The sequence below is a fragment of the Canis lupus genome, chromosome 16, assembly GCF_048164855.1.
Source record: "Canis lupus baileyi chromosome 16, mCanLup2.hap1, whole genome shotgun sequence".
NCBI lineage: Eukaryota > Metazoa > Chordata > Mammalia > Carnivora > Canidae > Canis > Canis lupus.
This window is the reverse complement of record NC_132853.1, coordinates 56,410,549-56,438,430: the sequence shown is the minus strand read 5'-3', so window position 1 is coordinate 56,438,430 and position 27,882 is coordinate 56,410,549. Positions and strand designations below refer to the sequence as shown.

At 47.2% G+C, this 27,882-nt stretch overlaps 2 protein-coding genes across 9 annotated transcripts; both read right to left on the bottom strand.

Annotated features, from left to right (window-relative positions):
• Nucleotides 1–319: 319 nt before the first annotated feature.
• Nucleotides 320–4,520, bottom strand: CDK3 (cyclin dependent kinase 3). Of its 3 annotated transcripts, none has more exons than XM_072781672.1 (8): nt 4,381–4,520; nt 3,790–3,915; nt 3,403–3,480; nt 3,203–3,323; nt 2,953–3,123; nt 2,758–2,859; nt 2,310–2,513; nt 320–986 (listed from the first exon to the last, which is right to left on the bottom strand). In XM_072781672.1, the coding sequence occupies exons 2-8, from the start codon at nt 3,903–3,905 to the stop codon at nt 861–863; spliced, it is 918 nt and encodes a 305-aa protein (XP_072637773.1). In that variant the 5' UTR covers nt 3,906–3,915; nt 4,381–4,520; the 3' UTR covers nt 320–860. The 3 variants fall into 3 exon arrangements, with proteins under 3 accessions (XP_072637773.1, XP_072637772.1, XP_072637771.1); XM_072781671.1 differs by having other exon boundaries at nt 4,351–4,409; XM_072781670.1 differs by lacking the exon at nt 4,381–4,520 and having other exon boundaries at nt 3,790–4,339.
• TEN1 (TEN1 subunit of CST complex) lies at nt 4,479–27,871 on the bottom strand. Of its 6 annotated transcripts, none has more exons than XM_072781679.1 (5): nt 27,468–27,858; nt 23,402–23,438; nt 17,112–17,232; nt 13,635–13,789; nt 4,479–4,892 (listed from the first exon to the last, which is right to left on the bottom strand). In XM_072781679.1, exons 3-5 carry the CDS (start codon nt 17,198–17,200, stop codon nt 4,771–4,773), a joined length of 366 nt encoding a protein of 121 aa, XP_072637780.1. In that variant the 5' UTR covers nt 17,201–17,232; nt 23,402–23,438; nt 27,468–27,858; the 3' UTR covers nt 4,479–4,770. The 6 variants fall into 6 exon arrangements, with proteins under 6 accessions (XP_072637780.1, XP_072637781.1, XP_072637777.1 ...); XM_072781680.1 differs by having other exon boundaries at nt 23,398–23,438; nt 27,468–27,511; XM_072781676.1 differs by lacking the exon at nt 27,468–27,858 and adding an exon at nt 26,447–26,484 and having other exon boundaries at nt 23,398–23,438.
• Nucleotides 27,872–27,882: the final 11 nt, after the last annotated feature.

Genomic DNA, 27,882 nt, shown 5'->3' with positions numbered 1-27,882 from the left:
TTTATGTGTGGGAACTTGGAATCCATTTGTCGGAGCCATGAGCGCCAGGGACAGCGTGGCTGGGGTCCTCCCCACCCAGGTGGGATGCGGACATGCCAGCCAGCCCTGCCAAGGGAACAGGTGCTCCCAGGGGCTTGGGCTCCCTTGACTCTGGGGAGGGTATGTTAGCAGATCCTGGAAAGGTCACAGACGGCCCCTCCCCACCGCCTCTGTTCTGGGTCTCTCGCTTCGGGCCAGAACTGTCTCCAGCCCTCTGTCAACCTCCCCTTTGTCAACAAGTCCCTGGTGACCCCCTTTGAGGAGGAAAACACTGGACAGCTCAGGAACGCATCACTTTTATTTCCTGTTCTCAAAGCCAGAGGCAAACGAACATAAGCATATCCTGAGTACAGACAACTATTTAGAACCCGCCACACACCCCGACCTACGCTGGGATCAGGAAAATATCCTCCCTGTCCTTGGCCATGCTCCCTGTTTAACTCAGACTCTTAACTGGAATGCAGCTTTTCTCCCAAAACATTAAAGCCGTAAAGACCAGCAGGGGGCACCCTTCCACTGGGGGGCGGGGGCTGGCTCTGCCTCGCTGCCAGAGGGCAGGCTTCCCACCCACCTTGGTAACTATTGTTCCAGCGCCAGGGAGCCAGACTAACTACCCCCATCTCGAACCGGCCCTGTTGAACCCAACAAACATCATGGGAACGTGCTAACCTGCTGACAAAACTAACACCCAAACTCAGCTCTCTGGAGGCTGATGCCAAATTCCTCAAAGTTTTGCTCTCTCCCAGATTGTTCTCTTTTTGGGGGAAGTGGGAAGGGAGGCAGCTGGAGAGAGGCCCCAAGGCAGAGGGCCTCCCACCTCCTCATCGGCAGAAACGCTCCAGCACGCACTGGTGGGGAGCTGGGGAGGTCTCGGCAGACGAGAAGTAGGGGTGCACAAGGGCTGCCTTGGCTGAGATCCGCTGGCTGGGGTCGTACTGCAGGAGTTGCTGTGGAGGAAGGAAGAGGGGGAGGAAAGAGATTGAGCCTTCGGGTGGCCAGGCCCAGAGAGGGGTTACCCTCAGCCCCCAGGGGTGAGTCCCAAGCCCCAGAGCAGCTGCCTTCAAACAGGAACCGCATGCACCCGCTACTTCCCAGCTCATGAGCCGTTCTGGACGCTGTCAGAACCTGGGGACAAAGAGCTCATTCTAGGGTGGCCTGGAAGTCATCCTTGTCTCCTGCAGACGAGAGGCTCAGTCCGTCTGGCCTCTTCCTACCTGGGGTTCCCAGCCTCAGCCTACTTCTGGTTGAGACAGACTTCTCAGGGGGTGAGACAGGAACTCAGAGTCCCTAAGCCCAGCTGGGCTGTGGAAGGACCCCTTGCCTGGGAGTAGCCATGGCTGGAGGTATATGCCATCCTGCTGGCATTGGGCTGGTAGACACACACAGGCCTCTGAAAAAATGAAAATACTTCCCTGCCTTCCTCTGGCCCAACACCAGATTAAAGATGTGGCTCGGAGTCTTTGTGGGTAAGAATGGATGGCTCTGCCTGAGGCCTGGGAAGTCTGGCTTGGGCCAGCCCAACAGGTCAGGATGTGCAATAGGACAGGTGGGCTCAGACCGTGGCAGGGGCCCAGACAGCAGGGAACAGCCTCCCGGGAAGAGCAACTGCTATGGAAGGAGGCAAGCTCCCTGCCTGGGAAAGCTTACGTAGGAAGGCGACTATTGGGCCCTGGGTGGCTCAGTTAAGGGTCTGACTTCAGCTCAGGTCATGATCTCAGGGTCATGGGATCGAGCCCAAGGGTGGGCTCCCGCTCAGCGGGGAGTCTGCTTCTCCCTCTGCCTGTTTTTGCTCGCTCTCAAAATCTTTTTTTTTTTAAGATTTTATTTTAAAGATTTTATTTATTTATTCATGAGAGAGAGAGAGAGAGAGAGAGGCAGAGACACAGGCAGAGCTTGCAGAGAGCCTGACGCAGGACTCGATCCCGGGTCTCCAGGATCATGCTATGGGCTGAAGGCGGTGCTAAACCGCCGAGCCACCCGGGGTGCCCTCAAATAAATAAAATCTTAAAGGTAACTATTAGAGCATAAAAACAAAGCTAACTAGAAGAAAATTTTAAAAGGAAACATGAGCCCTGGACTTTTCAGGGCTGATGCCTCCAGGTTGAACCATCAATATGCACAGGGACAGGGACAAGCGAGTTGTGTTCAGGGGTCAGAAAAGAGACCAGCTGGACTCTGAAGGAGCTGGGGTGACACACGGGCTGGCTGACAGGCACTTACGTGGGGGCAGCAGGCTTTGTCGCCCTGCACTGCCTCCCACCTGTACCTACCATGAGCAGGTCCTTGCCCTCTGGTTCCAGACTGGGCACGATCTCCTCCAGCCCCTTCCTGGTCCACTTGGGGAAACTGCCCTTATAGTCAGGCAGCTGGGTGACCCCTGGCCACGTGGCTTCACTGGGTGTCCCCAGGGTCCGAAAGATTCGAAAGAGCTGGTCAATCTCAGAGTCACCAGGAAACAGGGCTCTGCGGGTCACCTGAAATGAGGAATAGAAGGTGTGGGGCCCACTCCCTTGTCCTACAGAATCCAAAACCAGTTAAGATGTCTTTCCCAGGGCTGGGCGAAGAATCCTGCCCGTTTCTGGAATAAGGCTCGCTTTCTTAGTCCCAGAGCCAGTCCCAAACACCCCAGAAATCAAGGGAGAATCAGAGTCCCATTCCCCACCCCGAGCAGGACCCTGCCTGCGGCCTCCCTGTGGCCATGCCCGTCCCTCACTCTACCATCTCAGCAAAGATGCAACCAATGCTCCAGACGTCCACAGCTGTGGAATAGAACTTGGTGCCCAAGAGGATCTCAGGGGCGCGATACCAGAGCGTCACCACCTGTGGGGGCGAGAAGCCAGTATCCTTCGGGGGGGCCGGGTGCTCGGGTGACGTCCCTTCAGCTGTCGCCCCTGCCCCGCCGTCCTGCGGTACCTCGTGGGTGTAGGTGCGCAGGGGCACCCCGAAGGCTCGAGCCAGTCCGAAGTCGGCCAGCTTGATGGCCCCCAGCTCGTTGATGAGCAGGTTCTGGGGCTTCAGGTCTCGGTGGATGACCCGATGAGAGTGGCAGAAGCTCACCCCCTGCAGCAGCTGGAAGAGGTAGCTCTGCCGAGCCGCGGCGACGCTGCCTGAGCGACGGCGGCAGGTGGGCGCGCCCGGGCCCTCCGCACCCCGCCCTCGCTACCTTGACCAGGTGCAGGGGCAGCTCGGAGGCCGGCGCCGAGTCCATGTACTTCTTCAGGTCCTGGCTGAGGAACTCAAACACCAGGTAAAGCTTCTTCTCACTGTGCACCACGTCCAGCAGCCTGACCGGGGACACGGGTCACCACGCGGCCCCAGCTGGCCCGGGGCAGCCCGGCCTCCCCACCTCCTTCCCCACCTCACCTGACGATGTTGGGGTGCTTAAGCTCTTTGAGCAGGGAGATCTCCCTGATGGCGGTGCTCGGGACGCCCTCGGTTTCCCTGCGGGGCGGGAGGGCGCAGCAGTGGAGGCCGGAGCGAGCAGGGTGCTCCCGCCCGGGGGTCACCTGTGGGTCCCGCTTTCCGGAAGTGTGCCCGGGCCACTGGCAATGGGGCGCCGAGCTCCTCAGCACACACCCGCCGAGGGCGCTGGGCAAGTGTGGCCGCGGCGGGGGGCAGGCGGGCGGCACCCGTGGGGGCACCCACGGAACCCGGGCACACTCCCAAGCGGGGGGGGGGGGGGGCATTGAGCCCTGAGGGGGCAGGGGGCCGCCCTGGGCAGGGTGGCTCCGGGGCCGCGGCGGCACTCACAAATCCAGCCTGATCTTCTTGAGGGCCACAAGCTGCCCTGTCTCCTTGTTCTTGGCCTTATACACCACCCCATAGGTGCCCTCTCCGATCTTCTCTACCTTCTGGAACACATCCATGGCCGCAGAGCTGCCCAGGAAACAGAGCGCGCCTGGGGCAGTGGCCGCCACACCCAGCGCCCGGCTGCCCCCGGCCCCACGGACACGCTGCCCCGCCTCTGCCCCCCTCACCCCAGCCCTCCCCGGGCCCCGGCTACGGGGTGCAGGAGGGCCCAAACTTCCCAGCGAGCCCCTGCCTCTGCCCCACGGGGCCCAGGCTCTGGGGGTGAAGGCACCCAGGAGGGCGGCCTGAGGGGCCGGAGTCAGCCTGAGGCAGAGGTCAGGGGTCAGGAAGAGTTTCTGGAGCCACGGTCCTGCCCCAGGCCGCATGGCCAGGGTGAGGGGCTGGGCCCCAAATGCTGGGGGCGCTCGGCCTCCTCTGAGGGCAGAACTTTGGTGGGGCGGCCCCCCTGCATCCTGAGCCGGCCCCCCGGGCCCTGGAGGCTCCCAGAGGCTAGGAGCTCACCCCTCCGGCAAACCCCAGCCCAGAATTCACCAGAAACCCTGTGCTCTGGAGCCTCACTGCTGACAGGCTTCCTGCTCGGCGGCTCCCCCTCCTGGCCCCGGCCGGCGCTGCACCACGTGCACACAACACAAGGTCTCCCCCACTGGGGCCTTTATTCATGAGGACCTTCCAGAACCCTCCATATTCCCACACGAGGCTCAGCGCCCAGCACCCCACAGCTCAGCCTCCCACGGGCTCCCGGCGAGGGGTGTGTGTGTCTGGAATGATCCAAATTAGCAAACGTCCCCTCTTCTCTCTGGCTCCAGAGGGTGTCATTCTGAGGAAGGTCCTGGATCTTCTCTCCTCAGGCATCTCCAGTGGGCTCGGCCTCAGAAGCTGGTTGGGGGGCGAGGGAGGGCGGTTGCCAGGAACGGCCATTTGCTACCGGCTGCTGTCCCTCTCTTCCTGGTACCTCCTCTGCTCCCGCACGGCTTGTTCTAACAAGGGTAGGTTCATTCCTTCCACACAAGTCAGCACCCGGGCCTTCACCACGGAGCCTCCGTCTGAAAGACACAAGCACAAGGCACTAGCAGTGACTGAGCCCGTGTAAGCCACACACCTTACAGATGCATTCCAGCTGTTTCCCCGGACTTGCTCTCAGGCCTGAACTTTGACAGGATGAGTCTGAAGGCTGGTATGCGAGATACTGGTCACTTTTCTCTACTTGGGCTTCAGAACAGTGGGGCTGGTGCATGTGATCACACCTGTTTGGAACACGGGATGGCCTGGAAGTCCCACTTCTCCACCGAGGAAGGGCCAGGTAGATGCACCTCTACCTCTGTTCTTTGTCATCTTAATTGACACCTCTTGCCACCTTCTCTGTAGGCCCTGAGTCCCTGGGGTTGAGGAGGGGTCTCAATCACCATCCCATTTTCCCCCCTTGGCATACTGGGCCCCACTGGCATTGGAAATTGGGATCCAGGGGGAAGAGTTTGGCCTTGTAGGGCCAAGTCAACCCACCCTGGATGAGGGGCTGGGAGGTACTTCTGGCACATGCTGTGCTGACTTGATGGAAAGATTTGTCAACATGCAGGTGACACCAAGCTGGAAAGACTTCTGGGGTTTGCCCTAACAGGTTTTTTGTTAACTAGGCTCCACATGGGTGGAGAGAACAGCTCACAACCCTGAGATCAAGACCTGAGCTGAGATAGTGAGATGCTCAACTGACTCAGCCACCCAGGCACTCTGGATTTCTTTTCTTTTTTTTTCTTTCTTTTTCTTTTTTTTTCTTTTTTCATCCATGTTCTTTATGCTCTCTGGGCATGTCAACAAACATATTCAATGCTCTAGGACATTATCCTGTGTTCTTTTGATGCGGTTTTGAAAAACAGGCTCTTTTGTTAGATAGGTCATGCCTAGCTTTCCTCCTAGTCTCCTGGTCTAGGCCACTTTCTTTCCTTATTTTTTTTTCTTTTTTTAAGTACGCTCTATGACCGCACGACCCTGAGATCAAGAGTTGCACATTCTACCAACTGAGCCAGCCAGGCACCCCTAGAACCACTTTCTTGATTTAACACAGCACGGGGGCAGAATTCAGAGGGTCAGACTGTCTAGATTCCAGCCTCCAACACAGGAAGATGAACTTGTCTGAAACAGGTTACCTTTGTGTCCTCAGGTTCTGTCGGCCCTGGGGCCGGGCTGCAGAGGCTGCATGGCCTATGGAGCAGTGGGTGTGGGACACTACCCTGATCTAGCCATCAGTGTAGACTGTTGGTTCTTTCTGGAGCCCTGCGTCAGGCTCCCCACTTAGAGAGGAGTCTGCTTGAGAGTCTCCCTCTCCCTCTGCCCCTCCTGGCCCCCTCTCTAATAAAACAAATCTTTACAAAAAACACAACAACTTCCTGTATGAAGATGTTCTTAGTTATCTGACTTAATTGCGCAGAACTTTTTTTTTAGATTCATTTTATTTTAAACATTTTATTTATTTATTTGAGAGACAGAGAGAGTGTGCATGAGTAGAGAGGACCAGAGGGAGAGGGAGAGAGAATCTGAAATGGACTCAGCACTGAGCATGGAGCCTGATGCAGGTAGAACTCAATCCCACGACCCCAAGATTATGACCTGAGCTGAAACTAAGAGTCAGTGTCCAACCCACTGTGTCACCCAGGCACCCTGCACAGAACTTTTCGACTCGATGCCTATCAGCGCTTTCCTCTCGTCAGCCTGGGGAAACCCTCCATCTTAGATTTATATTGAGGAACATATTGTTTCTCCCTGTGAATGAAAAACACTATCAAACACAGGAGTGACCTTAAGAAATAGGATAATCACAAGGGACAGACTGGGCAGTCCTGTCAGAGCATCCGCAGGCCCTTGAAACTGGAATGCGAGGAACAGCATTTGAGGAAATGCTGCAGGGAGGGGAGAACAGAGTTTACAGACAAGATGACTAGGAAGTCCTGTAGAATAATTTCTTGCAAGTTTAACAAACCCAGAACAACGGAAGGACTGAATGACCAGGGCAGTGGGCAGAGGTGTGGGGAGGAAAGAGGGAAGGAGGGCCAGAGCGAGGGAGGGATACAGAGCAGAAGAGAACACTGTTATTGTTATTATCTTAATGTAGAAGAGGCTTGAGTGATTTATACTCAGAAAGGGAAGAGGCAGCAGTAACAGGTTAAGGACTCAGTTGGGAAAGCCAAGTCCCTGTGGGAGGACCGGCCGTGGGTCACAGCGCAGGGGTTGAGGAAGGGCCCTCCACCCAGACAGAAGAAAGAAGCCACAGGGGGGTGTGGACACAGGTGACTTTAGGAGGAGCTGCTGCTGCGGCCTCTGCTGGACCTGATGAAACGAGCAGGGAGGTGATGAAGTAGGGGTCTCCCGTGACAGGCAAATGTCAGAAACAGCTGTTTGTGGGTCGTGGGACAGGGTGGACGGGGACACACGGGAGGCCCCAGTGCGACAAGAGACTTTAACATCATGCTAGGAACCCACGGAGCGTGGGAACCTTCTCCATCAGCAGCAGGCAGGTGGGACCTGCAAGGGTGGAGGTTGGGGGTTCATCAGGCATCGGTGATGGAAGGTAAGTGCCAGAAACTTCCTCCAAGAAAGGGGTGGCCATGGCAGTGAGGAGGCCATGACCAGGACAGAAGGTGGGAAAAAAAGGAGGAGCCCAGAGTGCACAGGTCCTGTGAGTCACCCAGAGTCACGACTGCAGTATCAGGTGGCAGAGGTGTGGCCATGGCCATGGGAGGCAGAAGTGGGGCAGAGGTGCCTAGTGGCAGAACCGGTTGACCACAGAGGACAAAGGTGGAATGGCAAAGCCAATCTATCAGCCAGTAGGCTGCTGGGCCTGCCTCTGGGCCCTGGGAGGATGACCAGGCTCCACATGGGGACAGAGGGGAATCGCTGTCCTGGCAAAGAGAATAGGTTCCAGGCACGTCCTGGGGAAGGCCAGCGCAGAAAGAGGAGCCCTTCAGGCAGGAACAAAGGTTCCAGGCTACAACACAACAGGAAGGCCTGTAGGGGCAGGTAATAGGAGTCAGCTGGAGGAAAATCAGGCAGGTGGGATTCATGGGATTTATGGCTAGGGCTCCAGGGCAGCCTCTCGCTGTGGGCGAGGTCATCTGCAGCTGGGAGAATTCTCCCAGGGGCCCTGGAGCAGAATGGAGAGAAGACTGTGTCCCCACCCCTCAGCCCTGGGCAGGAAGGCCTCAGGCTCTGGGATGGTACCCAAAGAACAAGTCAGAGCCAGTGGATTTCTGGTATGGCATTTCTTCACCTTTGGCCTCCTTGGCTAGTTGTGTGCACAAATTTCAGGAAGGTGACTTTACTTATTTATATATATATATTTAATTTTATTTATTTAAGTAATCTTTACACCCAACATGGGGCTCGAACGCACAACCCCGAGATCAAGAGTCACATGCTCTTATGACTAAGCCAGCCAGGCGCCTCAGAAAGGTGACTTTAGTTGGCCTCTTGGCTGTCCTCAGAACTGCTCACCTTGCCACCCAACAGATCTTAGATCTGTGTCTAGTTGATGTTTGTGCCCCATGGGACTTGGGACCTGACCAGGACAAGATAGACAGAGGAGGTGTGAAGGCAGCCATGCAGGCACCCTGTAGACTAGGGACCAGCAGCCACCTCCAGGCTCGGCTCACACTCTGCCCCTCCCTCCTCATCGTTGTCTTTCCTTCCGTGTGTCAGTTTCAAATGATGAGCATGTCTTATTTAAAAATTAGAAGTTTACGGAGAAATTTTTTTTAATAGCATTTTAAAAAAATTTTTATTTATTTATGATAGTCACACAGAGTGAGAGAGAGAGAGAGGCAGAGACACAGGCAGAGGGAGAAGCAGGCTCCATGCACCGGGAGCCCGACGTGGGACTCGATCCCGGGTCTCCAGGATCGCGCCCTGGGCCAAAGGCAGGCGCCAAACCGCTGTGCCACCCAGGGATCCCAGAAATTTTTTTTAAGAAAGAAAAAACACATAGATTGTGTTTAGAAAATAATAAGAGAAAAAAAAAGAAAATAATAAGAAGGGATCAAGTAGCCAGCACCCAGAGAGAATGCCGCTTGACCTGAGGCTCGATGGTTCAGGTTCAGGTTTGGGGGGTTCAGGTTTGGGGGGTGGGGGCAAGGACAGAGAGTGGTGCTGCACTGTTTGTGCCTTCCTGGCTGATGGATCTGCCTCTGCAGAGTCTGGCCTGTGGGGCAGGTCCCGGTGCTGCTGGCTGGTCCCTGCTGCGCAGCGTTCCTGCCCTGTTTTCATGGGCTGATAGCCCGATGGGAGCAGCCAGTGATAACGATCTTGCCCAGATTCATTATTTTATCAGGTCTTTTAAGGAGGTGCCTTTCGACATTTCCTGCATTTATGCCCTGGGATTCTTCTCTAAAGAACTTTTCCTCATCAACCATGAGCTGTCCCTGAACTCCAATCCATTCAGGAAAAGGCTGGGAAAAGAAGGCTTAATGCAACCAGGGGGAAGCAATCAGCCAATTTCAGACCCAAATTCTCTAATAAATGGCAAAAAAAAAAAAAAAAAAAAAAAAGAGAGAGAGAGAGAGAGAGAGAGGAGGACAGAACTCTTACAGAGACCTGGGTTATGGAAGCCAAATGCAGTAAATGGACTTTGGATCCTGATCTGAAGTAACCAATTTTAAAAACCAATGGAGGGGAATGGAATGAACTTGGACATGGGATTAGATTTTATCAAAGGACAGCTATGTTGTTGGGTGTGGTACTGGTAGAAGCATATGAGGTGTTTATGGGTTTGCTCTAAAGGAGGACAGCAAAATAAGTAAATAAAATGCAGGCAACAGCAGACTATGGGTCCCTGCTGAATCTGGGTGATGGGTACGGGGAGGTCCATCCTACTTTTGTGCATCATTGATTTGAAATATTAAATGTAGGGGCAGCCCAGGTGGCTCAGCAGTTTAGTGCCGCCTTCAGCCCAGGGCATGATCCTGGAGACCCGGGATAGAGTCCCACATCAGGCTCCCTGCATGGAGCCTGCTTCTCCCTCTGCCTGTGTCTCTGCCTCTCTCTCTCTCTCTGTCTCTCATGAATAAATAAGATCTTTTAAAAAATATATTAAATTTTAAAAATTATATGTGTTGAACTTTAACAAAGTTTTTCTTAATTTTCTTCCCACAAGTAATTCTAAATGTCCCCTCCAGGTCCTGTTCTCCTCCTGGTCTGCTGTCCCACCTTTGTTTCAACCTCTCTGTATTTGCAGTCAGGCCTTAGCCTCCTGGACACTGAGCAGCAGGCTCCCAGGAGCTCCCAAGATTCACTGCAGGGCTGGAGGTACAGAAGAAAGCCTCAGGGGCAGCCCCGGTGGCTCAGTGGTTTAGTGCTGCCTTCAGCTCAGGGCCTGATCCTGGAGACCCGGGATCGAGTCCCACATCGGGCTCCCTGCATGGAGCCTGCTTCTTCCTCTGCCTGTGTCTCTGCCTCTCTCTCATTCTCTCATGAATAAATAAAATCTTAAAAAAAAAAAAGAAGAAGAATAAAGCCTCAGGTGACTTGGGCTGTAGTCAAAATGGAAATCATTTGTGCAAAGGCCCTTTGTACCCATTCCCACCCACCTTCCTCCTGCCTCTCAACATGAGGGTAGGAACTCTGTAAGCAAGTTCAAAGGCTTAAGCCTGAATAAAGATTAACTTTTAGGGATCCCTGGGTGGTGCAGCGGTTTAGCGCCTGCCTTTGGCCCAGGGCGCGATCCTGGAGACCCAGGATCAAATCCCACGTCAGGCTTCCAGTGCATGGAGCCTGCTTCTCCCTCTGCCTGTGTCTCTGCCTCTCTCTCTCTCACTGTGTGCCTATCATAAATAAATAAGAATTAAAAAAAAAATTAAAAAAAAAAAAGATTAACTTTTATTAAATTAAAGACAATTAAAGTAAGCACCATCTAATAACATTTCATCCAGAGTTAAAAACCACCCATGACTTTTAGAAAGGATGTTGGTGGTATAAAGCAAGAAACATAAATGTTTGCATCCTTCAATAGAGCAATTCTACTTTTAGGAAACTATCCTGAAGAAATAATCAGAAAATGGACAAAGTGCATGAAGGTATTAATTTGTAGCATTTTAAATATATATTAAAATATTAAAAATATTTATTGAGGTAGATAAATTTTTAAAATTTATATATATATACACACACATATATAAAGTGTATATATATATATATATATATATATATATTTTTTTTTTTTTTTTTTTTTTTTTTTTTAAGTAGGCTCCAGGGCAGCCCAGGTGGCTCAGCGGTTTAGCATCGCCTTCAGTCCAGAGCATGATCCTGGAGACTCGGGATCGAGTCCCACGTCAGGCTCCCTGCATGGAGCCTGCTTCTCCCTCTGCCTGTGTCTCTGCCTCTCTCTCTCTCTCTCTCTCTCTGTGTCTTTCATGAGTAAATAAATAAAATCTTAAAAAAAAGTAGGCTCCAGTTCAGGGCTTGAACTCATGACCCTGAGATCAAGACCTGATCTGAAATCAAGAGTCAGATGCTTAGCCAACTGAGCCACCCAGCACCCTGGTATATATATATATATATATATATATATATAAAAATAAATAAATGTTTCCACCCCCCCGGCTATAAAAGTAATACATTTTCATTGTAAAATGCTAATGAAAGTACAAAAATAACTATTATTAACATTTTGGTGAGTAATCTTTCAAATTTTATTTTTTTATATACATAAAAATGTATATCGGGGTGCCTGCTTGGCTCAGTTGACAGAGCATGCAACTCTTAATCTTGGATTTGTAAATTCAAATCACATGTTGGGTGTGGAGATTAATTACTTAAAACTAAAATCTTTTTTTTTTAATTTTTATTTATTTATGATAGAGAGAGAGAGAGAGGCAGAGACATAGGCAGAGGGAGAAGCAGGCTCCATGCACCGGGAGCCCAATGTGGGATTCGATCCCGGGTCTCCAGAATCGCGACCTGGGCCAAAGGCAGGCGCCAAACCGCTGCGCCACCCAGGGATCCCTAAAACTAAAATCTTAAAAAAAATGGGGGGATCATACAATACATATTGTTTTGTAAACTGTTTTCTTAATAAGATATTGTGAACATCGGGGCGCCTGGGTGGCTCAGCTGGTTGAGAGTCTGACTCTTGATTTTGGCTCAGGTCAAGATCTCAGAGCTGTGGGATGGAGTCCCGCACTGGGCTCTGTGCTGGGCATGGAACCTGCCTCGGATTCTCTCTCCTTCTGTCCCTCCACCCCCAACTCACACATTCTTTCACTCTCTCTCAAAGAAAAAAAAAAAAAAGATACTGTGAACATCTTTTAATGTCAACTGATATAAATTTACACCATTTTTAATGGCTGCATAATATTCTACTAAATTTACACCATTTTTAATGGCTGCATAACATTCGACATAATACCATAATGTCTTTAACCAGTAAACGTACAGTATATTTTTAAGAACAAAAAAACAGAAACAATATAAACGTGCAATGATTGTGTGAACTGATATACATCTAATCTATAAAATATTATATAGCCATAAACACTGTATCTACAAAATTAAAACATGGGGAAATTAAAAACATGGGGAAATATTTACAATATAATGTGAAGCCTAAATAATCAGATACAGCATTATTTAGTATGATATCAACTATGTAAAGGAAGATGACATAGGGATGGCCAGAGAGGGAGGCAAAGAATTCATTTGAGTACCTACGTTGTTGTTTTTTTAATATTTTATTTATCCACAAGAGAGACAGAGAGAGAGAGAGGCAGAGACACAGGCAGAGAGAGAAGCAGGCTCCATGCAGGGAGCCCGATGTGGGACTTGATCCCGGGTCTCTAAGATCACGCCCTGGACTGAAGGCGGTGCTAAACAGCTGAGCCACTCAGGCTGCCCAGTACCTGGGTTTTATTTATTTTTTTATTTTATTTTATTTTATTTTTTTTCTTTATGATAGTCACAGAGAAAGAGAGAGAGAGAGAGAGAGAGAGAGAGAGAGAGGCAGAGACACAGGCAGAGGGAGAAGCAGGCTCCATGCACCGGGAGCCCGATGTGGGATTCGATCCCGGGTCTCCAGGATCGCGCCCCGGGCCAAAGGCAGGCGCCAAACCGCTGCGCCACCCAGGGATCCCAGTACCTGGGTTTTAAAGAGCAACCTTCAACTCTTTTTTTTTTTCCCCAAGATTTTATTCATTTATTTGAGAGAGAGAGAGAGAGAGAGAGAACGAGCAGGAGCAGTGGCACAAGGAGGGGCAGAAACAGACTCCTCACTGAGCAGGGAGCCTGATGCGGGGCTCGATCCCAGGACCCTGAGATCATGACCTGAGCACCCCCAGGTGCCCTGCAGCCTTCAACTCTTGATGCTAAAGAGGTTCTCCCAGGTTGCTGGGATTCGTTCCCTTCCAGATCTCTTCCCCTGACTTCCTGGCCTGTTATTCCAGCCCTATCCTCTTTGCCTTGGTCTTCTTATCTATGGAACAGCAACAATAAGACTCAGTTTAAGACCTGGTGTGCAAATTGAAAAAGACTGAAGTAAACCGTGTAGTACCAGGCCCAGCTTGTGGTTGGCCTTCAGTAATTCATGGTTTCTCTCTCCTCTCACTTCCCTGGAGCAGGTCCACTGAGCCTGATCACATCTGTTTTCCATGAGTCCTTGAACTTTTGGGCTGCTGTGGAAGGGAAGCTAAACCCAGGGAGGGACTCCTGTTGCATCAGAAGGCAGGCCCAGGACCCAGAGTGGAAAGGACATGTGATTGATTGATTGATTGATTGACTGAATGATAAATAAATAAATAAATCCACAAGTTTACCTTGGTGTTCGAGCTCCCCAAGGACAAGGTACAGGGAGTCAATTTGGGCTTGGAACGGCTCCACTAGCTTGGTGCAGACCAGGATCTGGTGCTCGTCAGATCCATGCTGAGCTCGCAGGGTCATTCGGGATTGGGTCATGTCATAGAGGCACAACCTGCAGGTCAGAGAAAGTGCGATCATTTCTGTCCACAAACAGAACAAACTCAAAAAGCTTTAAAGGTTCTGGAAGGCCAATAAATCCATGGGCCTCTGATCAGAGAATTAAAATGGCAGCAACAAGTTCAAAAAATTGTTTTCAGTCTACACTGTGAAGATATGAATTACATGTATCACAAGGCACCTGTTTCATGAATGGTGACAAAAGTATAAACTGATATATAACCAGCACCCTAATTAAGATTTGGCCCATTCCATCACCCCCACAAGTTCTCTTGTGCCACTACTCTGAAGTCCGTCTCCCCAACTGCCACCCCAGGCAACCACTGATTTTGGTCTCTACAGGTGAGTTTTCCTACTCAAGCATCTCATATAAATCAGATCACAACAGCATCTATTCTTTTGTGTCTAGCTTCTTTCACTCAGCATAATGGTTTTATGGATTCATTTGTGCTGTTGGGTAAATCAGCAGTTTATTCCTTTTATTTGTTTGGTAGCACCCTATTGGAACTACTTTTTTAAATTTATTTATTTATTTATTTATTTGATAGAGATAGAAAACAAAAGCAAACAGAGGGAGAGGGAGAAGCAGGCTCCTCACAGAGCAGGGAGCCTGACATGGGTGGAGCTCTATCTCAGGACCCTGGGATCATGACCTGAGCTGGAGGCAGACACCTAACCAACTGAGCCACCGAGGGCCCCTGCTGTAATTTTTTTTTTTTTAATTTTTTTTTCCCTGCTGTAATTATTATTGAGAATTTGTTTCTCCATCCATCAGCTTGTTTGGTTTGCTTCCAGTGTTTGGCTCTTATGAATAAACTGGTATGAACTTTTGCATATAAATCTCTTGGCTGATATATGCTTTCTCTTTGGCTCTAGGGGAAATACCCAAATGGGACTACAAAGTTATATGGTCAAACTGTTAAACTCTAAAAGAAATTGCCAAATTGTTTTTCAAAATGGTTGTGCTACTTGATGCTCCCAGCAGCAATGTGTGACGGTTCTAGTTACTCCACATCCTGGCTGGTACTTGGTATGGTCAGTCTTTTTAATTTTAGCCATCCTAGTGGGCACAAATATCATTGTGGTTTTATTCTATTTTTTAAAAATTTTTATCACCATTATAATTATTTTTTAAAGATTTTATTTTATTTTTTTTTAATTTTTATTTATTTATGATAGTCACACACAGAGAGAGAGAGAGGCAGAGACATAGGCAGAGGGACAAGCAGGCTCCATGCACCGGGAGCCCGATGTGGGATTCGATCCCGGGTCTCCAGGATCGCGCCCTGGGCCAAAGGCAGGCGCTAAACCGCTGCGCCTCCCAGGGTTCTCTAAAGATTTTATTTATTATTGATTGATTGATTCATGAGAGGCACAGAGAGAGAGGCAGAGACACAGGCAGAGGGAGGAGCAGGCTCCCTGCAGGGAGCCCAGTGCAGGATTTGATCCCCAAAACTCTGGGATCATGAACTGAGCCAAAGGCAGATGTTCAACCGAGCCACCCAGGTGCCCTATTATTATTTTTTAAATATTTTATTTAAATTCAATTTTCCAACATATAGTATAACACTCAGTGGTCATCTCATCATGTGCCCTCAATGCCCATCACCCATTTACCCCATCCCCCTGAGCTCCCCCAGGTGCCCTGCAACCTTCAACTCTTGATGCCAAAGAGGTTCTCCTAGGTTGCTGGGATTCTTTTTTTTTTTTTTTTTAAAGATTTTATTTATTTATTCATGAGAGACACAGAGACAGAGAGAGAGGCAGAGACACAGGCAGAGGGAGAAGCAGGCTCCATGCAGGGAGCCTGACGTGGGACTCGATCCCGGGACTCCAGGATCACAACCCAGGCCAAAGGCAGGCGCTAAACCGCTGAGCCACCCAGGGATCCCCGGTTGCTGGGATTCTTTCCCTTCCAGATCTCTTCCCCTGACTTCCTGGCCTGTTTTGATTTGCATTTCCCTGTGACTAATGATGTTGAATCTTTTCATGTGTTTATTGTCCATTTTTGTGCTTGTGTATATTATATATATATATATATAGTCATATGCAAAATTGTTTACTTTTTGCATGACTGCTACGTGGCGAGGATATATATATATATATATATATATATCTCCTCTTTTGTGAAGTGTTTCTTCAAGTCTTTTGCCCTCCTCCTTTTTAACATTCAGGAATGTATGCTCTTCCCTTCCACTTTTACTTATATATAACTGAAATATAATAAACTATACATATTTAAGGTACACAATTTGACATCTGACATTGTTTACCCTTGAGAAACTGTCAAAACAATCAATAATGAACATATAGTTTCAATCACCCTAAGAACTTCCCTCTTGCATTTTTGTAATACTCCTACCCACCATACCCAGGCAATCCTTGCAGGCAATTAGCTTGCTTTTTTCCCCCCACTATTGATGTTTTTTGCATTTTCTAAACCTTTGCATAAATGGAGCCATACAACATGTAATTGGGCGGGGGGGGCTTGGTTTATTTATTTATTTTTTTAAGATTTCATTTTTTTTAATGCAATCTCTACACCCAACATGGAGCTCGAACTCACAACCCTGAGATCAAGAGTCACATGTTCTATGGACTGAGCCAGCCAGGTGTCCTGTTAGATGTATGTTTAGCTTTTAAAAAAACTGTAGGCTAAAAGAAACAAAAACAAAAACAAAAACAAAAACAAAAACAAAAAACAAAAAACAAAACCTGTAGGCTGTTTTCCAAAAGAGCTAGAAACATTGCCACCAGGAGTGCACAGGAGTTCTAGTGGCCCCAAACCCTCCTCAGCACTTGGTTTCTTCACTCTACTGGGGATATAGGAGAAGCATCTCATTATGGTTTTAATTTGCACTTTCCTGATAATGCTATACTTAATGTTGTGTGAACACACACCCATCCACATATTCATGTACCTACTACTCATGAATGTGTCTAAATTAATCACCAGAGGTTAGCAGTGGCTGTCCAGACAGTGGGATTCCAGGTGATTTTTGCTTGCTTTCTTTACACTTTGTGGATTGCCTACATTTTTTTCCAGTGAAAACATATTAATGTTTTGGCATTTAAAAAATAAGTAGACAAGGGGTCCTGACTACCTGTCAGGGGAGCATGTGACTCTTGATCTTGGGGTCGTGAGTTCAAGCCCCATGTTGGGTGTAGAGATGACTTGATCAAAGAAAACTTTAAAAATTAAACAACAAAAAAAACCCTTATAATAACACTATTTTAGTTGTTTTTTTTTCTGGCAGGAGGTGGGGTGGGAGGTACTGAAACACCCTCCTACCACATGATGAAGAAACCATTCTCACCTGCCGAATGTTCTCAGCGCGCCCCCATCGGGAACTTGGCCAGCACTGACTTCCCAGGGGAAGTAATAGATCCCAGGTTTGGGCAGCATCCCAAATAGTGGAGAGGGATTTTTGAAGATTCCTGACAAACCAAAAAGAACACAAGACTATGGTTAACAGAAACCTGAGACCAGCAACACCTGAAAGGCTAGTTCCAGTGAGTGGTAGTTTAGTATCAAAAACATTTTTTGAGGGCTTAGTGGTTGAGCATCTGCGTTTGGCTCAGGTCGGGATCCCAGGGTCCGGGATCAAGTCCCGCAGGGGGCTCCCTGCAGGAAGCCTGCTTCTCCCTCTGCCTATGTCTCTGCCTCTCTCTCTGCATCTCTCATGAATAAAATCTTAATATATATATAAAAGATAAAAGCACCTGAGTGCCACAGTCAGTTGGATATGTGACTCTTGGTTTCAGCTTGGGTCATGATCTCAGGTGATGGTACTGAGCCCCATGTCAGGTTTCCTGTTCTACAGAGTCTGAGACTCTCTCTCTCCCCCTCTGCCCCTTGAGCCCCTCCCCCATGCATTCACACCGCTTCTCTCTCAAATAGTAAATAAATCTTTGCAAAAAAATCTACAGGGAGAACTGTTGTCCCACTCCAATCCCTATGCAACCCATTCCCACCCTGATCCCCCAAGGAGGGGTCTATAAAAGGGCAGATGGTCACTCACGATCTCTGTCACAACTATTCAATGCAGCCATTACAGTATGAAGACAGTCGCAGAGAATACAAAGAAATGTGTGAGGCTTTTTCCTTAAACTTTATTTACAAAAACATGCAATGAGCTGGATCTGACCTGTGTTGAAAGTCTGCCAACCCTGGCCCTTAAAGAAAACCATTTTTATTCATTTTTTATGTAACCAGTGTTTCATTATGCAAATAAAAACAAAGATAAGTAGATATTTATTTCCCCTCTATACTATAAATTAAAAAAAATACTTTATGTATTTATTTGAGAGTAAGCATAAGACAGTATAGGGGGAGGAACAGAGGGAGAGAATTTCAAGCGGACTCCACACCCAGCATGCAGCCAGACTCCAGGCTCAATCTCACAACCCTGAGATCACGATCTGAGCTGAAATCAAGAGTAGGATGCTTAACCGACTGAGCCACCACACGCAACTCCTTCCTCTATACTATATATGGTGTTCCGTATTTTAATTTTTTTCACTTAATATATTATGGCATTCTTTCATTGTTGTATATAAAGGGAGTCTTCCTTTCTTTTTTAGGAGGCTCCACACTGGGTGTGCGCAGGGCATGAACCCATGACCTCGAGATCAAGACCTGAGCTGAAATCAAGAGTCGGACACTCAACTGACAGAGCCATCCAGATGCCCCTGCAAGTTTTTTAAAATATAAATCTAGGGCACCTGGGTAGCTAAGTAGATTAAGCATCTGCCTTTGGCTTGGGTCATGGTCCCAGGGTCCTGGGATTGAGCCCTTCATGGGGCTCTCTGCTCCGTAGGGGTCTGTTTCTCCCTCTGCCACTTCCCCTGCTTGTGCTCTCTCTCTCTCTCCCTCTTTCTCTCTCTCTAATAAATAAATAAATGATCTTTAAAAAATAAACTTAAAACTATCTTTTTTTTAAAAGGTTTTATTTATTTATTCATGAGAGACACAGAGAAAGAGGCAGAGACACAATCAGAGGGAGAAGCGGGAGCCCAATGCAGGCTTGATCCCGGAACTCCAGGATCATGCCCTGAGCCGAAAGCAGATGCTCAACTGCTGAGCCACCCAGGCATCTCTAAAACTATCCTAAAATATAGTTTATTTAAAAAAATGAAGACTAAAACTCTAAAACTCTAAAATTCTAAAATTTCTTTAAAAAACTGTATCCTAAAATACAGTTTATTTAAAAAAATGTACCCGGGTGGCTCAATCGGTTGGGCATTCAACTCTTGATATCAGCTCAGGTGTTGATCTCAGGGTTGTAAGATCAAGCCCCTCATAGGGCTCCCCGTTGGGCATGGAGCCTAGTTAAGATTCTCTCTCCCTCTGCCTCTCCCCACCTCTAAAAAAAGCAACCAAACCTGTAAAGATGGTATATCATACCCAGTTTTCCCTATAATTAACATCTTATGTTAGTATGACACATTGGTCACAATTAATGAACCTGTATCAATGTGTAATTAACACCACACTTCATTTGGATTCCTTTAGTTTTTTTCCCGGATGCTTCTTTTTGGTCCATAGTCTCTTCCAGACTACCACATTATATTCAGTTGTCTCTTTAGATTCCTCCAAGCTGTGACAGTTGCTCAGACTTTCCTTGCTTTTTGGCATTGAGAGGTTTTTGGTTTTTTTTTTTTTTAAGATTTTATTTATTTATTAGAGACACAGAGAATGAGAGAGAGGGAAAGGCAGAAACACAGAGGGAGAAGCAGGCTCCATGCAGGGAGCCCGATGGGGACTCGACCCTGGGACTCCAGGATCACGTCCTGGGCTGAAGGCAGTACTAAACTGCTAAGGCTGCCCTGGGCTTGAGAGTTTTGAAGTGTACTACTCAGGTATTTTGTAGAATGACCTTCAGTTTCAGTTTGTCTGATGTTTTTCTCATGGTTAGACTAGGGTTGACCTTTTGTTAGTAATTTTAAGAAAACACTGGTTAAATAAGTCACGTAATAATGATGCATGGGACACTTGGCAGGCTTTTTAAGATGAGACATTGTAGGCACTCATATGGCAAGATCTCCAAGATAGACCATCAGCAAAAAAGGTATGGAGCAGCCATGTACATGTAATATGTATATCTGTGTAAGTGTGAAAGAACACTCCAGAACATGAGGATCCACATGTAGAAAATGTTAGAGAAGTAGGGATTCTGGAATAGATATCAGTGACGATGGGATGGCCAAGGGTGATAGCTTGAGCTGCTCAATGGGATAAACCGAGACAGAAACACAGAAAATGGTAATTAAATCATCCCAAGTAAGACCCTTGCAGAAGCCAGATGACACAGCTTTAGTGCACAAGTTTAATGTTAGGGGCACCTGGGTGGCTCAGTTGGTTAAGTGTCTGACTTTTGATCTCAGCCCAGGTCTTGATCTCAGGGTTGTGAGTTCAAGCCCCACATTGGGCTCTGCGCTGGGCATGGAGCTTACTTAAAAAAAAAACCAAAGGCAGCAGCAGCTTAATGTTACCTAGAACCTTGTACAATTGGCTTTAGTATCCTCTAACAAGGTCATTGGGCAGTGTTACTGGTCAAAGGGCATTTCAAGACAGTGGGTACAGAACAGCAGCACAGGGCAATTGGCCAAGTCCCAGTCCTACTGCCCTAAGTGCAGATGCTCAGTATCCCTGCGACCAGGGAGTACACCTGTTCTTTCTTGTCCCCAGAAATGAGAGAGCCCCCTAATAATTTTTGGCAAGAGAGAGAAGCAAAAAGTTAAAACCAAAAATCCAAAAATCAGCCAAGAAAAGAGAAAATGTATTGGTTCCAGTATTGGATAAAGGGGACAATTCTGTTCAATCTAGCAAAAAGGTGAAAACTTAGAATCTTTATTTTATTTTATTTTAAAGATTTATTTATTTATTCAGAGAGAGAGAGAGGCAGAGACACAGGCAGAGGGAGAAGCGGAATCCATGCAGGAAGCCTGACGTGGGACTCAATCCCGGGTCTCCAGGATCACACCCCAGGCTGCAGGCGGCACTAAACCGCTGCGCCACTGCGGCTGCCCTAGAATCTTTTTTAAAATGTAATTTTTCTAGGGGCACCTCAGTGGCTTAGTTTAGTCAGTTAAACGTGTGACTCTTGGTTTCAGGTAGGGTCATGCATGATCTCAGGGCCCTGGGATTGAAACCTGCGTTGGGTTGTGCTCAGTGGCGAGTTTACTTGAGGATTCTATCCCTCTGCTCCTCCCTCCACCCCTCTTTAAAATAAATACATCTTTTCATTTATTTTTTAAAAGTGTTTTATTTATTCATTTGAGATAGAGAGAGAGAGAGCAAGAGAGAACACACATACATGCATGAGTGGAGGGGAGAGGCAGAGACAGAGGGAGAAACAGATTCCTCACTGAGCAGGGAGCCCAACCTGGGGCTTGATCCCAGGACCCGGAGATCATGACCTGAGCTGAAGGCAGATGCTTAACCATCTGATCTTAACCATAAATCTTAAAAACAAAAAGTAATTTTTCTACTCTCAAGTACTACACATACTATAAGTTAAACTATAAGTAACTACACCATTAATTTTATTTTTTGAATTATCATACAGCAGAATTGACTTTTTGGAGGGGTATATGCTTTTGCAAATTTCAACCTCATTGATTTTTTAAAGTTTATTTATTTAAATAATCTCTATACCCAACATGGGGCTCACACCCACAACCTCAAGATCAAGACTAGCATGCTCTTCTGACTGAACCAGCCAGGTGCCCCATCACTGATTATTTGTTCTTTAAAAAAATATATATATATATATTTTTTTATTTTATTTTTTTATTTGAGAGAAAGCGAGTGAGCGCACATGAGTAGGACAAGGGGCAGAGGCAGACGGAGAGCGAGAGGGAGAAGCAGACTCCCCACTGAGCAAGGAGCCCAACTTGGAGTTCAATCCCAGGACCCTGAGATCATGACCTGAGCTGAAGGCAGACACTTAACTGACTGAGCCACCAGGTGTCTGGATTTTTTATTTTATTAATTTTTAAAAATATTTATTTATTTGGGGGTGGGGGGAGGTGAGAGCAGAGGGAGAGAATCATCAAGCCGACAACCCTATGAGTGCAGAGCCCAACACAGGGCTCAATCCCTCGACCCAGGAGATCATGACTTGAGCCAAAACCAAGAGCCAGATGCCTAACCAACTGAACCACCCAGGCTTCTCTGATTTTTTTTTCAATCATAAGTTACTATGTGTTTATTAAAACACTTCTGTTAATTTACAATAAACACAGTTGGTTCCGTAAATTATTATCCATATATCATCAGACATCCAAAGAAGTTTCTGAGAAGATCTATCAAGACTGGCTTTTCTTATGGCTTAGCCAGGCTTCAAGCACTGTCTTTACAAGTCTGAGTAATGGCATAACCTGTACTTCAGAGCCTTGTCCTTTTCATTCCCCAAGGCAAAACATCTACTCCTGGGAGAAAAAGTCTACAATATGAATAAGAAAAATAGTCCTCTTTTTTTAATGACTGGGAAATTTGAAAATACCGTGCAGGAAGGATGGTGACTCGATCTGATTGCTTCTTTCATTTTTTTTTCTGAGGCAATTACTAAGATTTCTGTAGTAGAATTGAAGGTCAGATTGAAGGTCAGGGAAGTAACACCTGTAACTATGTTCATTATAGCTTTTATCAGCTTTGGGTTTCTTTCTTGGAGATAAGAATCTTGATTGTGTATGTTTAGTATTCCACAATTAGAACAGATTACCAGTTTATTATAACAGGATAAAAGTTAGGAATAGTTAGATGGAAGAGATGTGTCAAGCCCCCCTACTCTCTAGGAGCACAACACTGTCTCAGCCCATTCCTGAAGCCACTCATAAATGTTTTTAAAGCTGCAATTCTTTGTTAGCTGATATTGCACAATGAGTCTTCAACATTAAAACCCAAGTTACACCACACGATGTGAACTATGCCCCTCCCGCCGCAAAGATTTTATCCTATGGGGATTATCACAGATTTGATTTTATTTTTTTATTTTTTTTTAATTTTTATTTATTTATGATAGTCACACACACACATTGAGAGAGAGAGAGAGAGAGAGAGAGAGAGGCAGAGACATAGGCAGAGGGAGAAGGCTCCATGCACCGGGAGCCCGATGTGGGATTCGATCCCGAGTCTCCAGGATCACGCCCTGGGCCAAAGGCAGGCGCCAAACCGCTGCGCCACCCAGGGAACCCTATCACAGATTTTAAATATAATCTCAACTACATGAATTTTACCAAATAAAAGGATAGTTTTACAATGTTTTGAAAAGTTTTGCAATCATCAGGGTAAAAAGATATTCAGGGAAGAATAATCAATGAATATTACACGTACTAGGTAACAGTCTGATGAGGAACAGGATATTTACATGATTTCAACATATCTGCCCATGGATTACCTATTAATTAGAAAGAGAAAAATGATCCCCTTCACAGTCAAGGAACTTAGCAAATATGACCTTCGTGTACTAACTGGATATGATGCACTGACACAGACACATGGTTTTTGTGGTATTCTTGCAAAAAATACATAATCTGAATCTAATCATGAAGAGATATCAGACATTTGAAATGAAGGACACTATAGAGCTGGCTTACTGACTTCAAACGTGTCAGTCACAGAAGACAAGATGCTCCACCTAAAAGAGATTAAGATGAAGACAGGTCAGAGCGATGTGGATAGAAACTGAGGAACACCAAGAACTGCCAGCAAACTATCAGAAGCTGAGAGAAAGGCAAGGAGCATATTCTCCCTCACAGCCTCAGAAGGATCCAAAGCTGGGGATCCCTGGGTGGCGCAGCGGTTTAGCGCCTGCCTTTGGCCCGGGGCGCGATCCTGGAGATCCAGGATTGAATCCCACATCGGGCTCCCGGTGCATGGAGTCTGCTTCTCCCTCTGCCTATGTCTCTGCCTCTCTCTCTGTGTGTGTGTGTGTGACTATCATAAATAAAAATTAAAGAAAATTAAAAAAAAAAAAAAAAAAAAGAAGGATCCAAAGCTGTCTACATCTGGACTTCTGACCTCCCCCAACTATGACACAATGTCTGTTATTTAATACACCTAGTCTGTGGTACTTTGTTACAGCAGCCTAGGAAACTAATACAACTGAATATAATTCATGATCTTGGATGGGATCTCAGGTGCAGGAGACAAAGGACATTGTTGGACAACTATAATTCATGAAAAGGTTTGTAGATTATGGTGTGGTATCAAAAGTATTGTATTTCCTTCATTTGATAATTGCTGTTCTACTGTTCTTTTTGGCCATGTCTGTGGGTCCTGAGAAGGAGAGGCAATAGGCACAGGTGGGTGACGTTTTACCAGAACCAAGTCCTGTGGCTCTACTATGACCTCCGAGTCACCCCCACTCTGTCCCCGACAGCACGGCTGTCTTCCATCTGCGCAAGCCCACCAGTCACTCTTGATGCCTCCCTATTCTCATGGTCTCATCTGACTGGTCACAAATTTCTGCTAGTTCTACATCACAATACATACTGAATTGATGCACTTCACTCCCTCCAAGCCACTCCAGTCCAAGCTTTCATCGGCTTCAAAATTGGTCTCTTTGTTTCCACTATTTTCCTTCTATTGTTCCCTTTCTTGTAACAAACAGTGATATTTTTAAAATTTTTTAAGATTTTATTTATTTATTCATGAGACATGCTAAACCGCTGAGCCACCCGAGCTGATATTTTAGAGTGCTATTTTAAAATGGAAACGAAAAAAAAAAAAAAAAAGAAAAAAAAATAATAAAATAAAATAAAATGGAAACGATGCCGAAGGGAGTATTTTCTGCCAGAACCTCAGCCTGAATCTAACAATGTCTCTAGGTAAAACCAACAGCTTACAGCAAATACAGAAACAGAGAAACGTGTTAAAGATACCATAGAGATGGCAAAATCCAGATTGTGGGAAATTCAATACAAAAAAAATGACCCAATTCTTTCTTTTCTTTTTTTCTTTAGAAGTAGGCTCCACAGCCAGCATGAAGAACAACATGGGGCTTGAACTGAGGACCCTGAGGTCAAGACCTGAGCTGAGATCAAGAGTCACACACGTAACTGACCAAGCAACCCAGGCGCCCCGACCTAGCTTTTTCAACAAATAAGTTGAAGAAAAAAATTATAGAGTGGAAACCTATATATTAAAAGAGGATTAAGATTCTTATCAGCTACAATGGGTAGACTTTGTTTGGACCTTGATTTGAACAAACCAATGGCAGACAATTTTTTTATGAAATATTTGAATATTGATTACAATGACAAGAAATTGTTAATATACCCAAGTGTTATAAGGGTATTAGGATTGTGTTAAATTGTTTAAAGATAAAAAAAAATTGTTTAAAGATATATACTAAAAGTACTTATGAATATGATATCAGATATGCTTAAAATTAACATGGAGGGGAACTGGGTGGAGGTACAGTGGATAATCCTTGGACCTGGGTGAAAAGTAGATGGGGTTTTTTGTATTATTCCTTCTACCTTCGTAGATGTTTAAACCCTTTGAACATTTCCACAATAAAATGTTTAAAAGTGAAAAAAAATAAAACAGTTTAAAAATGTAAATCAGATCACATGATCCCATTAAAAATCTATTAAAGAGGGGATCCCTGGGTGGCGCAGCGGTTTGGCGCCTGCCTTTGGCCCAGGGCATGATCCTGGAGACCCGGGATCGAATCCCACATCGGGCTCCCGGTGCATGGAGCCTGCTTCTCCCTCTGCCTGTGTCTCTGCCTCTCTCTCTCTCTCTCTGTGACTATCATAAATAAATAAAAATTAAAAAAAAATCTATTAAAGACTTCCTATTATAAATTCCTATTAAAACTGAAAGTCTCTGTGTTGGCCCGCAGTGCCACAAGGGATCTGCACCTGGCCTACCTTTCAGCTTTCATTGGCCATCACGCTTCCTCACCCTCGGGACCTGCACACTGCTTCTCCTCAGGCTTGAGCAGCCTTCCCCAGACCTTCACAGAACTGTTTCTCTTTCCCCCTTTAGGTCCCAGGTCATCCTCCTCTTCCTCAGCAAGGCCATCCCTGCCCACCCTATCTAAATTAGCATTCTCCAACCCCAGTCACTCTACCCACTTAGCTTGATTTATTTTCTTCATTGCATTTTCCTAAATGGTAGAATTTCAAAGAGTGTGATTTGTCCACTTGTTTCACGCCCCCGTCTCCCACTAGACTGACTATCAGCTCCATGAGGGCATTATTCCTCAGTGTATTCTCCGTGCCTAAAACCGCGTCTGGGACATTATTAAATATTTATTGAATAGATGAATGTACTCATGAAGACCATCTACACCCCACTTAGCCTGGACACAGAGAACCCAAACCACATCTTACTGCTTCCATTAACGGGACTTTGTGGTCCTCTGCCTTCATTAGCACTTTTGTTGTTGTTGTTACTCTTCTTGACTGTCCAGCCCAGGCAAATGGCTTGATCATCAACAGCAGTTTGCCCACTGAGATTATCTGAATTCCCTTGCCTTGATGTTTCCACCAATTTTCTACTGTTATACAGGGTTCTTACCAAACCCTGGACTGACAGACACATCTTAGACCAGACTTCCAACTCTTAATAAATTCTGGCCTTATTTTCTCCTGAGACACTGCCAAAGCTTTGCCAAGTAGCGCCTTTCCTTACCTGAGTAAGCAATCACCCCACATTTGTCTTATGATGTTGTGTCAGCGGTATCTAAAGAGCGGGCTTTGGATCAGGACAACAGTCCAAACACAGCAGCCAAACTATTTTAAAGCTTGGGGGGCGGGGGAGGGAGGTATTAAAAACACAATCAGTAACAGTGCCTTGCCCTGATATATTGGAATCTGGGGCAAAAGGAAAAATCAGTGAATGCTGATTCACTCTAAGTTCAAGTAAATGAATTGTCTTCATTCATCTTGACCAGTGCTCCCTTAAATTATATCAGAGGTGAATGCCTCACTTACTTTGCCCCATTCCCAGTACTGTTACTAAAAACTGATGCTATAAATAAGAGTATGAAGTGCATAGTTTTCCAAAACAGTGGATTCGTATGCTGTTTAAAGTCATGAGGGTGAGTTAGGGAGAAATAAAAGGAGATGGTGTAGAGTGCTCGGTCTTCATCACAGTGGTGTGAAGTCAAAAGGTCACTAAAAACGAACAAATCAAGAGCTAGCATGTATTTTATGTAGCAGTTGTTTTGGAATCAGAATTTTAAAAATGGTTGAAAGTGGCTGCCTCTGAGGATGGGGAGCTTTCGCTTTTCATTACAATTTCTCCGAGGCTAGGTTTCCTAAACGTGGACATCTGTCACTTCGATGACGATACGGTGACGACTGTGGAAGCAAAAAAAGCCGGGACTCCAAGACCTCTCAACGGCCGGCTCGGTCACATTCTGGTCCACACCCACCCCTCGACCGGGGAGGCGGCCCGCATTCCCACGCCCAGCTCCCCGAAGCCATTCCTTCTGGCAACAAGGATGCCATTATCTTAACAAAAGATAAGCGGAGGCCTCATCCCAGTGCGGCTTTTGTCCTCCTTCCCGTGTCCAATCTGGGAGGATCTGAGGAAACCCTACGACAACAGTCCGGGGCAACGCCGCGCGGTCCAGAGGCTCGACCTCCCCACGTCGCGCCCCACCCCCACCCCAGCCCACCCCACCCCCACCCAATCCCCAGTCAAGGACCTTCAGTCCTCGGGCGGTCTCCGCACGCGAACCCGGAAGCGGCGGGCCCGGCGAGTCCCACGGCGCAGGCGCACTCCTCCTCAGCCGCATCGTCCCGCCCCTTCCCTACCTTCTCGCCGACCTGTCAGGGCGTCGCGGCGGCCTCGGGTTCCCGTTTTCCGCCCCGCGCGATCATGTGACGACGGAGGGGCGGGCTACCAGGAGCGCCTGGCTTTCTCCCCCAGCGCCCGCCACCGCTCCCCAGGGCAGTTTCCCGACGGTCTTCCAGGGTTTCCTCCCCGGCCGGGGGTCGCTGCGGGGCTCCCCTGGACGAGGCCGGGGGACGCCTCAGTCCGGCGCAGGCCGCAGTCACGGCGCGCACGCCGGCGCCGCGGGGAACCCGAAGGGGCGGGGCGAGCGGGGGCGGGGCGAGCGG